This window comes from Dromiciops gliroides, chromosome 1, assembly GCF_019393635.1.
Source record: "Dromiciops gliroides isolate mDroGli1 chromosome 1, mDroGli1.pri, whole genome shotgun sequence".
Taxonomy (NCBI): domain Eukaryota; kingdom Metazoa; phylum Chordata; class Mammalia; order Microbiotheria; family Microbiotheriidae; genus Dromiciops; species Dromiciops gliroides.
In genome coordinates, this window is record NC_057861.1 from 89,196,229 (window position 1) to 89,210,243 (window position 14,015).

Consider the following 14,015-nt stretch of genomic DNA (forward strand, 5'->3'; position numbering starts at 1 on the left):
ACTTGGATGCAATTTCCTCTGTATCTCATTTTTCTCTTTTGTCAAAATGAACTACAGGATGGCTATGGTTCCTTTTATATTTTAAAGGTCCTTTATTTAGCCAGCATTCTATAGTCCGATATTCTAAATGGCTTTCTAGTTCTAACATTTATATTTGAAGTGCCTTGATAATAATGGCACTAGTCACCCAGAGTTGTTGTGAAGATAAAATGTGAAGTGTTTTGGAAACCTTAAAGAATTCGGTAAATGCTATTTGTTATTGTTGTTGTTGTTGTTTAAGGAAAGAGCAGTGGGCCCCATGCTGTATAGTGCGCCTCCATGTGTTTCAAGGCCTGTTTTGCCTGGACTGAAGGGAGACAAAAGAGAGATCACTAAGCCTCTTCTTCTCCCACTCTTCTCCAAGGGAGACTTTCATTCCTGCAAAGAGAGAAAGCAGGAAGTTGAGGGCTCTTCAAAGAAAGGGAGTCTCAGGCAAAAAGTATATCTACCCACTCTCTTAAATATTGTTAGTCTACTGGATAGGAAAGGCTTCATTTAAAGTCTGACTATCTTGTCATTTTGGGGTAAGGGTCCCTTCTCCTTTCCACAATGAATACACAAGGAATAAAAAAGAAGACCAATTATCTAAAATTGTAGCAAAACAGAAATCTGAGGGAAATATACACCAGACAATAAAGAATGAAGGAGTTTTCCCATTGGGAGAGAGAATTCAGATCAACCAAGTTTCTCCCAAGAGGAAATGCCCCAAAATGTCTTGAGTATCAAGCAGATGTGAATATTCTTGGTTGATGGGCTGTGGAGACTGCTAGCTTCTCTCATGTCTTCTCAGAGTCTTTTTCTTTACCAACCTAAAATGGGGTTGACCTCTTCCATCTTCTCTCTTGACCCTTAAATAAGACATAAAGTTTGGGGCAGCTAGATGGTATAATGGATAAAGCACCAGTCCTGGATTCAGGAGGACCTGAGTTCCAATCCGGCCTCAGACACTTGACACTTACTAGCCGTGTGACCTTGGGCAAGTCACAACCATCATTGCCCCACAAAAAAAAAAAAAAAAAGAAAAGAAGAAGAAGAAAGCAGAAGAAGAAGCAGAAGAAGCAGAAGCACAAGAAGAAGCAGAAGAAGCACAAGCACAAGCACAAGCAAACAACGACGACGACATGAAGTTTGATAAGTTCCCAAAGGGACAACTCCTGTTTGAATAATCCCAAAAGGGGTTGACTGAGGACTGAAGCTCTCTCCTCTCACCAACTCCACCACACCCCTCAAGTAGATCAGAACCTTCAACTCTACCAATAAAGAGAGAATTCCATAATAATGGGTTTTAGGACAGTAGTTACAATTATCATTCTCCATGTTGTTGTTGTTCAGTCATTTCAGTCACATCTGATTCTTTGTGACCCCATTTGGGGTTTTCCTGGCAAAGATACTGAATTGATTTATTATTTCCTTCTCTAGCTCATTTTTACAGATGAGGAAACTGAGGCAAATAGGGTAAAGTGACTTGCCCAGGGTCACCCAGCTAGTACGTGTCCAAAGCCAGATTTGAATTCTGGAAATTGAGTCCTCCTGACTCCAGGCCCAGCACTCTAGACACTGTGCCACCTAGCTTCCCACTATTCTCCGTATTAATATTCTATGTTCTAATGGCTCTTCCAGGTCTGACATTCTCCACTTCACTTCCTAGGTTCCAGTCTATCTTTTACACACTTTATTTTAACATTCTATGGTCTAAGGACCCTTCTAGGTCTAACATTATTTGCTTCATCTTTTTTGCTTTCATCTCTCTCTAACATCTCTCTTTCATGATCTGTGTTCTAAGGCTCCCTCTAGTTCTAATTCTCCGGAAGCTTTTTTGAATATTACAGTCATATCTAGCACTAAGAACAAAATTTGGTTTAATAAGGAAACTCTGACTGTTTCTTGAAGTCAGCCACAGCTGGATCTAACTAGTGGGACCTCTTAAAGTAAATATTGCACTTTCTGTGGTCTCTCAAGCTCTGAGGAGTCCCAGAAAGGAGGTGGCCAGATGTTCCTAGGCTCTGGTCATAATCAGTAGACCGTGGTTCTGGCTGAGTGAACTATATACCCATTTTTATATTTATTTGTTACCTCTCCTTCCTCTAGGGAGACCCTGGAGTCAAAGGGGAGAAGGGAAGTCAAGGACAGAAGGGCCAGCCTGGGGAACCAGGATTACCTGGTCATAAAGGCCACACGGGATTGATGGGCCCTCATGGACCTCCAGGAGAAAGTGGACCTGCCGGGCCTCCTGGACCACCAGGACAGCCAGGATTTCCAGGAGCAAGGGTAAGAATGTTAGGAAATCAGCGTTGGATGAAATGCCCTGTTCAATGTCAAAGTGTGCTCATTTTTGACAGCATTCTCTCCAGCTCAGCAAAACTCTCACATTCTTAGAGATTTAGTTTTGTTATTAGGGGTAGGAGAAGGGTAGTCTAGTGGGTGGAGCACTAGATTTGGAATCGAGAACTGGGTTTGAATTCCAATTCTGCTACTTCATACCTGAATGACCTTGGCCAAATCATTTTATCTCCTTAGGTCTCAGTTTTCTCATCTGTCAAATGAGGGGAATGGGATAAGGAGAACTCAACGTAATTTCCTGATATTAAACCTGTGATCATTACTGTGTTAAGGGGACCTGATGTTCTAATCCATTACCTCATCAGGTAGCTGGTATCCAGTAATATGCTAGGCACTGGGGAAACAGAAATGAAAGTATCCTCAGACTCACTGAACTTCTATTTTATTTGATGGGGGTAGACAACATGTGCTTAAATAAATTTAAAGGAATTAAAGTATTCTAGGGGAGGGAAGCACCAACTGTAGAGGTATCAGGGAAACCTTTCTAGAAAATGGGACTTGAGCCAAACTATGGAGGTAATTAGGGGTTTTAAGAAGTGGAGGTGAGGGGGAAATGTATTTCAGTCACAGAGAAAAGAGATAGAGTGTTATGTGTGAGGCCCAGTAAGAAGTCCCATTTGATTAGACCATAGAGTGTATGAAAGGGAAAAATGTGTAATAAAGTTGGAAAGGTAGGTAGGAGCCTGGATGTAAAGGACTTCAAATGTCAAATAGAATAGGGGTTTATAGTAGCAGTAGTCATAATAGCTAATAATAATAAAGACAACATTAGAATATCACTTAGGGTTTACAAAGTGCTTTATACATACCATTTTATTTGGCTTTTTGTTTCTGTGACTCAGTAGTACCTTCTGAATATCTCAACTAAAAGAGGTTCTAGTGCTTAGCCACTGTATATAATATTTGATCTAAAAGGCCTAACCACAGTCTACTAAATTCAGCATTACTTCATCTTATAAGCCATTTGACAGAAGCACTTAGAACCAAAGTCAGCTATATGAACTGGCTAGTTAATCCATCCAATTCCTTGGTAGATTGCTGTACCTGGAGTACAGAAGACCCCACTTAAAATCTGGTCTCAAACTTACTAGCTATGTGAACCTGGATAAATCCTTTGGCCCTTACTTGCCTCAGTTCCTCTTCTGTAAAATGAGAACACACTGGAGAAAGAAATGCCAAATCACTATAGTATCTTTGTCAAGAAAACCTCATGGACTTTGTCCATATAGAATTAGACAGGACCGAACAACAACAAAATGAGATGACATTTGTAAGATGCTTCGCAAACCTTAAAAAAAAAACCAACCCAGCTATATAAATGGTAGCTATTATGATTATCCAATATAGTCTGCCTGGATCACTAGTCCTAATCTTGCCTTGACTCTTCTCTCCTTAGCTTTTTATACTTTGAGTAAAGGTAAAAGCTGTTTTCCAACTTTAGCCCTCAGCATCTCACTTTCCTCAATTGTCAAATGAAGTTGCATTAGAGCATCTCTCAGTTTCCTTCTGCTAGCTTTAATGTACCAGGAGGCCCAACAACACTGAGAATGTTAGGGCATGGCATGCCAGGCTTCATGAACAATACTGAGGTGAAGGAGGGGGAAATCAATGCCTTTCCTAAGCCCCTTAAAATAAGTGCTCAGCAATCCTTTATCTTTCCTTACATCTCATCAGTGATCACCGTGTGGCTGCTGAGAAGACAAACAAGTGCCCTCTTGATTGACAACCAAAATCTCAGTGGTCAGATTTTTAGAGGCAGGGAGCAGTCCTCAGCAGGGACATTCTGTTCAGAGAACTGAGTTAATAGACCAGAGGATGGTTATTTTCTAGAAGGTGGTGACACCCTCTATTTCCCCCTCCCAAAAAAAAAAAAAGCTCCCAGAGAAACATCCTGCAAATAATTGGACTTTCAAAGCTTATCATTTTGTTACAGACAACACAAACAGGGCCAAATGGGTCATCCAGTTTTGTGTTTGTTTTGAGGAGAAAGGTTGAGATTAAGTAAGTAGGAAACCAGCAAATACAGTGTGGGAGGGATTGGGGTAGTAACTAAAGCCCAAAGAGTGAGACCAAGGAGGAGCCCCAGAGCTTACCTTCACATCCATCCAAGAGCCTTTATGAAGCAGTCCTGCACCTATAAATGAGGAAATTACAGAGGAACTCTTGGAGCTGATAGTTCTGACTTTGGCCCTCTGGGCAGGCTTTTTATAAGGGCCTTGTGTGGTATCATGCTTGTTCTCTTTGCTTTACAACAGCTAGAACTTGATATCTGAAATGACAGTGGATTCTTCCATTTCTCTTCCTTACTGAACTGAGGTACAGGTGCCAAAGAGCAGAGTTCTAACTTCTGTCCTCCATAAAACACAAATGCCCCAATTCAGAAGAACTACAGTGGAAGCGAGGCATCATTCCCAAGTCTCATCGCTGTTCATATTCCCCACTGTGAAATTACTTTATATTACCCGTGCATATATTTTGTATCTACTCATATGAGTATTTTTTGTTTCACCAAATAGAAGTTCACTGAGGGCAGGGGCTATTTCAATTCAAGGCAAGTCAAGAGGAATTTATTAAGTGTTTACAGTGTCCCAGGCATTGTTCTCAGTGACAGGGATACATAGAAAAGCATATTATCTTGCTTCCCCTATCATGGAAGATGGTGCCTGATGTAGAGCAAGTAATTAATAGTTCTTTGTTGACTAACCAATTAATCTCTCTTTATGTATCAGCACTACTTGGTAGAAAGGACATCCTAACCTCTACTCCTTCCCCCTTCCAGTTACTCATTGTGGGACCTTGGAATAGTCATTTCTCCTCACTAGACCTCACTTTCCTTACCTGCCAAATAGGAATATTTCTTCCCCTGTGTATCTCTCAGTGTTGTTAGAGGAATCAGATGAGTGAGTGAGGATACAAAAAAGGATGTAAGAATCCTTTGTAAAATGGTAAAATGCTATACCCATGCAAGATGTGGGTTATAAGTAGTAGTAGTAGTAGTAGTAGCAGCAGCAGCAGTAACAGTAGTAATGGTGGTGGTGGTAGTAGTAGTAGTAGTGTTAACAGTCATAGCAGTAGGGAGTGTGTAGCTATATATTCTAGACTAAGAGTTACATAAGTATATGGACCATGCCTCTGGAAGAACTGCATTTAGTTCTGGCCTCAGATATTTACTTACTATATGATTCTGGGCAGGTCACTTAATCTCTGCCTGCCTCTGTTTCTTCATCAGTAAAATGGGAATAATCATAGTGCCTACCTTCTAGGGTCATTGTGAGGATCAAATAAGATAGCATTTGTTAAGTGCTTTGCAAATCTTCAAACCTTTCATAAATGCTAGCTATTATCAGCATTGACATCATTATCAGTCTCTTCATGTTATAAGCCTTTAAGAAATGTATGATGAATCAATATTATTCAAATTTGTCACCACCTTGGAATGCTGGATTCATTCAAGGAAATTCAGCAGAGCTTTTCTGAAGCCCAGCTGCAGATCTAGCCCTGTTTTCTGAGTGTAAAATGTAGTTTTGTCACTATCCTGCCCCTGTCCCTGCCCCTTTCTACCTTTGTGACCATATGCAACTCATTTAGACTCTCTAGACCTCCCCATTCATGTGTAAGATGAGGTGGTCTGGGACTTTAAGGTTCCCCCCCCACCCCCGCTCTAAGTAGGTGAGGCTACAAGTTTAGTTGAGATACCATAGACAAGGCATGAGCCCCTGTGTGCTCTCCTCTTCTCATATGAAGATGCATGCATTACAGGTACATAGCAGTGATAGAAGGAATGATATGATAGATACAAGAATGGTACTAGAATACAAGGTTTAGTAGTTATTAGTTTCTGCAAACTGACCAGTATATGGTAATTATTTGTTAATCTTCCGTAATAATTCCAACTTTCTTCTCTTCTAGGGAGATTCACCATCAGTGGATACTCTTCGAAGGCTTATCCAAGAAGAGTTAGGGAAGCAACTCGAAAGTAAGTGCACTTGGTCCAGTACTGCCCTGTTTTAGGGAGGAAGGAAGATGGTGGAGGGGAAAGATTGCCTGACTGGGTATCAGTAAAGCAGAGTTTGAGTCTGAATACTAGCTCTACCATTTACTTGAGAAACAAACAAACAACAGTATGTCCACAACTATTCTGAACAAGAAATAAGGAGTCATGAGCAAGTGGCCAGACAAGCCACAATTGTCAAAATAATTGCAAAAGAGAGAACTGTGGTCTCTGAGCTAGGACGACTAAATTCTGCCACCAGCTATCCTCAGGTACATTATTTCCTCTCTCTAGGCCTCCATACTATCTGTAAAATGAGGGACGTAAGCTAGATAAGCTCCAAGATGTTTTCTAGTTCTAACATTCGATTTTCTAAGGCCTCTTCATTTTCTAGTGGTCTGTGTCATAAGATTTCTTCTCACTCTGACACTCTATGATCTATCTTATAACATTATGTATCGTAAGGTCCTTTTCAATTCTAGAATTCTATGCATTTCTATTCTAAAGTTCCTTTTAGATCTTATATTTTATGTTCTGACAGGCTAACTTCCAAGATCCCTTTTAGGTGTAACATTCAGTAATCCTAATGGAACCAGTCACACTTACCCAAGGGCACTTGGACACTTCAGTGCCTGGAATCATGTGGGTCATCTGGAAAAGGTCCTTCAGATACTTTCTCTGTTCGTGACCTCCTGGAAAAGTACAGAGAGTTCTATCCAATGGATTCTGCCATGCAGCTCATGTTCCTGCCCTCTCTTTGTGGGCCAAAACACTCTTAAGTAATAGTCTGTAATTCTTCCTTTGGCAGGGCAAGAAGAAAAAATCTATAAATACCTTCAAGGGACAGATGTAGATGAAAAGGGGATTTATTCAGTATCCAAATACAGGGGGTACAAAGAGCCTTGCATTTGGACTAAAAAGGAGATTGACCTAGATACCAGCCTGGTTAGAATGAGGTAGTGGGGTATAATGGGAAGATTCTCACCTTGAGGCAGAAGACCTGAATTTAAGTCCAGGCTTTAATCTTAAAGGTTGTATGAACTTAGATAAGGTAGTTCTCCATTTAGTAAATGAAGGGACTGATAAGTTCTAAGGTCCCTTCTAGCTGGAACAATTTCTGGATCTAAAATGCGTCAATATTGGATCAGTCCTAGTGTTAGAGAGGTTAAGAGTGAGACTTTCCCTTTTAAGTCTTGTTTTGCTGCTGGGTTGCTGGCACCATAATTTAAATAAAGAAGGAGATCATAGAATTGCTGACACCATAACGTTTAGGGGAAAGGGAGATAAGTGGGACAGTAGACAGAATGCAATCAAGAAGATCTGAGTTCAAATCCTGATTCAGATGCTCATTGACTGTGTGGTCCTAGGAAAGTCACTTGACCTCTGTGGGCTTCAGTTTTCTCATCAGTAAATTGGGGATAATAATGAGGGTTAATAATATTACTTACCTCACAGGGTTGTTCTAAGGATAAGATGATGTAATATATGTAGAGCGCTTTGCAAAACTTTAAGAATATATAGAGGAGGGGCAGCTAGATGGCACAGTGCATAAAGCACTGGCCTTGGACTGAGAAGTACCTGAGTTCAAATTTGGATTCAGACACTTGACGCTTATTAGCTATGTGACCCTGGGCAAGTCACTTAACCCTCATTGCCCCACACAAAAAAAATAGAATATATAGAGGATGGGTGTTGTTATAAAGCATGTAAGTGGCATGGTAGATAGCAGGCCATTGGCCTTGGAATTAGTAAGACCTAAGTTCTTGTTCTCCCTCAGTTAATAGATGTGTGACCCTACCTCATTTTCCTCATCTGTAAATTTGAGATAATATCACCATTTATTTTGAAAGGTTTTATTGAGGGTCATAGAAATAACAAATGTAAAGAGCTTTGTAAGCCTTAAATGTCTATCAAAATGTTAGCTATACTATTTGACTCCTCATGAGATAAAGACCTCTCTCCTCCCTTAAAAGGATGTTTACTGTCCTGGGCTCCTACACACATAAGAGAGGAAATAAATCTAATTCTAGATTTCCTCCCTGACCATTTCCCAGAAGAGGAGCCTTAAGACTCAGACAAAGAATCAACTAAACAACTCAGGGACTAACATGGGGGGAAAGGGCAGCAAATTCGGAGTGTGAATGCAACTAGGCTTATGTGAGGTGAGTGTGGTTCTGTGTCTTCAGAGGGTCTTCAAGAACAGACTTTCTTGAGGTATTTGATACTGGTAGCAGTAAACCCACTCTTGGCATAATGTTCATACAGTATCAAGACCTTCCATTTCAGCCTGAGACCAGACTATCCTTAGGGTTTGAGATTCTGACTTTGACAATGCCCAGGTCAGAAGGGAAATCAATTCTACTGAATTTAGTCCAACAATAAACACAATTAAATGCTGTACTTGAGCAAAGCGTGAAAGACCATAGAGGACAGAGAGCCTTGAAATGAAGAAGGTCTTGGTTCAAGCATTGCCTCTGAGGCTTACTAGCTGTGCGACTATGGGTAAATTACTTAACCTCTGCATGCCCCCCAGACCACTCTCTAAGACTTTAAATTGCAGAAGAATTAAGTTACCAGTCTGAATCATCAAAGACAGTTTCCTTGGGACCTCCCAACAACAACAAAAATACGCAAGCACTGTGTTCTCTCTGAACTCGTTTTTCCATCTTCAACCTAAGTTTAATCAAACTTTTTCTACCAAAATCACAGGATGGTTGTGAAAATCATTTTAAAGGGCTTCCTCTGTATAAGGCCTCATGCTAATCCCTAGGTATGCAAAGATTTAAAAAAGCCACAGTCCCTGCCCTCAAGGATTTTGTAATCTAATAGACATAATGAAGTATGTACATGTAGAAAAAAATAGCAAATGGAGTAAACATTATGGGTCAAACAGGGTAGTGTGAGAGATTCAAGGATTTCTAGATCTCTTTTACCTGGAAGGATCTGGCTAGCCTTCCTGGAGGAGGTGGTGCCTAAGCTGGATTTTGAAGGAACTAAAAGAGGGTTGACAGGAAGAAGTGTTTGTGTGTTGGGGAGTTGGGATGAGGGGAGCAGTTCTAGCCATGAACTACATCTTGTAGAGGTACAATAAGTCCAGAAAAGACAGAATAAGATTATTAGCTCAGGGCAGCTAGGTGGCGTAGTGGATAGAGCACCATCCCTGAATTCAGAAGGACCTGAGTTCAAATCTGGTCTCAGAGGCTTGACACTTACTAGTTGTGTGACCCAGGGCAAATCACTTAACCCCAATTGCCTCACCCAAAAAACAAAAATAAGATTATTAGCCAGCAGTTCATTTTGATTGGGGTATGGAGTTCTTGAGATATAAGGGAAAATACTATCATGAAATAGTACTGGAAAGGCAGGTTGGAATCAAACAGTGGAAAGCCCTGAATGCAAGATGAAGGAATTTAGTAGAAATAAGAAGTCAGTGAGAGATTTTAAGAAAGAGTGTGTGTAGTTTTAGGAGCACTGAACTTAAAATTAGAAACTAGGGTACAACTTTCTAGTTTTGTGACCTTGGATAAGTCATGTAACCTTCATGGTAACCAGCTTCCTCATCTGCAACATGGAGGTAATAATATATATTTTGAGGGAAGTACTTTGTAAATCCTAAGAGGCTAATACAATGTGAGGTATTAACTTCAGGCAAAGGGAATGTCATAATGAAAGTATTTATGGGACACTTCTTCATTTTCTGCAACTGTCATCCACGTTTGTTTGTTTTTCCCATAAATACCCAATTAGAGATGACTCAAAAGTTCAGCTTCAAAATTACAATATGGGAAAGACATGTTTTGTGTTAGACAAGAATCCATGTGGGAGAAAGAAAGAGGACTGGGTTTTAGTGGATGACAAGTTCAGTATGAGTCAACAAAAAGAAAAAAACTCAAATTGCATAGTCACAAAATCAGAGAATTTTAGAATTGGAAGGGAGCTTAGCAGCCATCTCATGTAACCGATACACAGAAAGAATCTCCTGAAATAACGTACCCCACAAGTCATCATCCAGCCTCATTGTGGAGACCTCCAATGAGAAGGAACCCACCATCTCCATAGATAGTCTATTCCATTTTGGGAGAGCCATAGAGTCCAAAAAAAGAAAGTCGAGAGTCCCTGGTCAGATCATATCTGGACAACTGTATTCAGTTCTTTATGCCACATTTGATAAGCAACATTAACAAAATGGAGAAGCAAAGCACATACTCTAGAAGTCAGAATGAATGAATGATGAAGACACTGGAGATCATGACTTTCCAAGATGCATCGAAGGACCTAGGAATTAATGTTTAGCCTAGAGAAAAGAGGACTTTGAGAGAAATGATTATTTCTCCCTTATATTAATAACCATTTACTATTGGGAAGATCTAGGATTTTTTCTCTTTCTGTTTCCTCATTCGCTAACATTCTCCTCAATCTTGTTTGGGCTCCACCCAACTGGGAAAGTTTAGATCTGAACAAAAGGAAAAGAAATTCTAGTTTAGATGAAATAATGGATTCCAGCCCATTGTGTTTTAGTCAGAAAGATCTAGGTGGAAGTGGATTCCCTCTTTTGTCTATATTGCCCTAGACAAGCAGTAGTCTGGTAGAGATAAGCCTCTTTGTACCTGAGTGGTCAGAGTCAGTCCCCTGGACCCTCATTAGAATAAGTCCAACTCTCATTATAATATTCATTCTCATTTCTTGTCAACCAGAGTTTATTTTCACCCTCAGGAACACCCACTATTTCAAAGGCATATAAAGATTGAGTGGACTCCATGAGGGGTCTTTGGTATTTGAAAGTTCAACTGGCCCTTTTTATTAATTATCCACTAGCAATAATTAATAAAGTAATTAATTATCCAGAAACTATGTCCCTCGAACTTTTTATCCATCACAGCTGAGATTGCAAAGATGCTAGTGTTCTCCAAGGATCTGTAAGTCTGTCCTAGAAAAGAGAGATTAAATCTATTCTGCCTGGCTTCAGAGTGCTGAAGTAAGAATAATAGAAGCTTCAGATCAGCTGAGGGAGGCTACTTCTCAGGAAAACTCTTCCTAACAATTGCAGTTATTCAAAAGTTAAATGTCTTGACTCACAAGGTAGTGAGTTTCCCCTCAGTGGAGATCTTGGAGCCCAGTTAGGCAATCACAGACCAAAGATCTTATAGGAGGGATTACCATCCTGGTGGGAGGAGCAGACCCCAATGGCCTCTGAGCTCCTTCCTGATTGATGTTCTGGGATGATGTGGTTCTAACCAACATGCTAGGGCAGAGGTCCTTAATGTTATTCATGTCCGGGGGCAGCTAGGTGGTGCAGTAGATAAAGCACTGGTCCTGGATTCAGGAGGACCTGAGTTCAAATCCAACCTCAGACACTTGACACTTGCTAGCTCTGTGACCTTGGGCAAGTCACTTAACCCTCATTGCCCTGCAAAATAGACAAAAACAAAAAATAAATAAATGTTATTCATGTCCTAGTCTCTTTGGCTGTCTGATGAAGCTTAATACTACTGATTTTTTGTCACCTATGTTCGTTGCTGAAGGAAATGCAAAATTTTAGTAAGAAGTGAGTGAAAATGAACATGTAATCTTTTTCCTACCCAAGTTCACAGACCCCCTGAAATCAATCCAGAAGCCTCCAAAGGGCCTGTGGACCACTCTTCTAAGGGTTCCTGGATACCTATCAGGCTGTTTTTCATCCTTTACTCTTGCCAAATATATTTGTAGCACCATGTGTCAGTGATGATGTGCATCCCATTCTGAGTATCTAAATAATGCACCTTTTTTGCTCCTGTGAACTTTGAGTCCTTAAAGGTCTAATGATATCTCTCTCCTCAAATCTCTCTATGTTCTTTCTTCTCCACAGCCAAACTAGCATACCTCCTGGCCCAGATGCCACCAGCACATGTCAGAGCAACTCAGGGCCGGCCCGGGCCCCCTGGGCCTCCTGGAAAAGATGGTCTTCCTGGAAGAGTAGGTCCTATGGGGGAGCCAGGCAGGCCTGGACAAGTGGGCTTAGAGGGGCCATCAGGCCCCATGGGACCCAAAGGTGAGTGAATCTGGAATGTCCAAGGGAGTTCTAGGAGAGACTTATTTGCCTAGTCTGTAATTATAAGGAGGATGGGGACCAGAATCAGAGAGGCATCCCAGCAATAATATATTTTATTCACCCAGCCCCATCTGTCTGTGCCTGACCCCTATAGTTATATTATACCAAAGCATATTATATAATATGTAGTAGTAGAGGGGGCTTATGTGCCATAGTCTTGGGTACAAGTTCCAGCTCCAACACTGACTCACTATGGGAAACTATTAGATGAGTTGTTCAAACTTTCTGAACCCCAGGTGCCTCATCTGTTAAGTGGTAATGATAATAATGTGTCCTATCTACTTCTTGGCATTATTATAAGGAAAACACTTTGTAAACCTTTATTACTATACAGATAAGAGTTGTCAGTCTGCCTTTCCACTGCCTCTGTTCACCCATTTGTTCAATTATCCAACAGGGACTGGAAATTTAGGAGACCTGGATTCTAGCCCAAGCCACTAACTCTATGTGACCTTGTACAAGTTGTTTCATTTCTCTGGGCCCGTTTCTTATTAAATGAAAGAGTTGGATTAGGTCAGGGGTTCTCACCATTTTTTATGTTAGGGACCCTCTTGTCAGTTTAGTGAAACCTATGGATCCTTTCTCAGAATAATGTTTTTAAATGTATAAAAATATGTAGGATTATAAATGAAACCAATTATATTGAAATGCAACTATCAATTTTTTAAAAAAACAAGTTCACATATCCTGGACTAGATGATCTTTTCTGACTCTTAATATTTCATGTTCTCTACTCTAATATTCTGTGTTCTATGACCTTTTCTGGTTCTAACACTGTATGTTATACATTCCAGAATCCTGTATTCTAAGGTCCCTTGCATCTATACATTTTAGGGTATTTGCTCCAACATTCTACACTCTAAAGTTCCTACCAGTTCTAACATTCTATACACTGTGTTCTAAAATTCTTTATTCTAAGGCCTAATCTAGCTCTAACATTCCAATTTCTATAGTCACTTCCAGCTCTAACATTTTGTGATTCTAAAGTGGTTTTATTCATGTCACTGAGTGTTTTGCCCTTATTGTTTTTTGAATGAAAGCTGCTTATTAGCAGTGATTTCTTATTCGTGTTTGGTACAAAAGACTTTAATACACTATGGAATCATAGCTACAGCAATAGTTAAACCCAATGTGGGAATTACAAAATATATAAAAATCAATGTCTCTACCTTATCTATCTTTCTTCCTAGGTGAACGAGGTGCAAAGGGTGATCAGGGAGAGCCTGGAGTTGGCCAACGAGGAGAAATAGGACCTCCTGGAATACCAGGTAGGTTTGCTAGCCAGTCTCTCAGAGATGAAGATGTGCAGCCATGGAGGAAAAAAGAGGTAGAATAAAGGTAGTCAGACATCAGATGCTCACAGTATACTTCTGCAAAAGTGTAAGCAATGTAGGACAGTATGGTGAGGATTAATTCTAGGGAATTAAAATTTCTCCTTGAAGATTTGCCTCAAGGCCTTATCCTTTTTCCTTCTTAAATATTTGAATTTGCTGTCCTTTAATAAAAGAATGTGGTCAAATGAAGTAAGGACTGAGTTAGGAATAAGAAGACTTGGGT

At 40.3% G+C, this 14,015-nt stretch overlaps 1 protein-coding gene across 1 annotated transcript in view; it reads left to right on the forward strand.

Annotated features, from left to right (window-relative positions):
* The window catches only part of COL22A1 (collagen type XXII alpha 1 chain), a 567,886-nt gene that overhangs the window by 552,270 nt on the left and 1,601 nt on the right, over positions 1-14,015 (forward strand). The window contains 4 exon segments of the mRNA XM_043991519.1: positions 2,128-2,307; positions 6,289-6,355; positions 12,216-12,398; positions 13,649-13,726. Of these exon segments, the coding sequence (XP_043847454.1) occupies positions 2,128-2,307; positions 6,289-6,355; positions 12,216-12,398; positions 13,649-13,726 (508 nt within the window).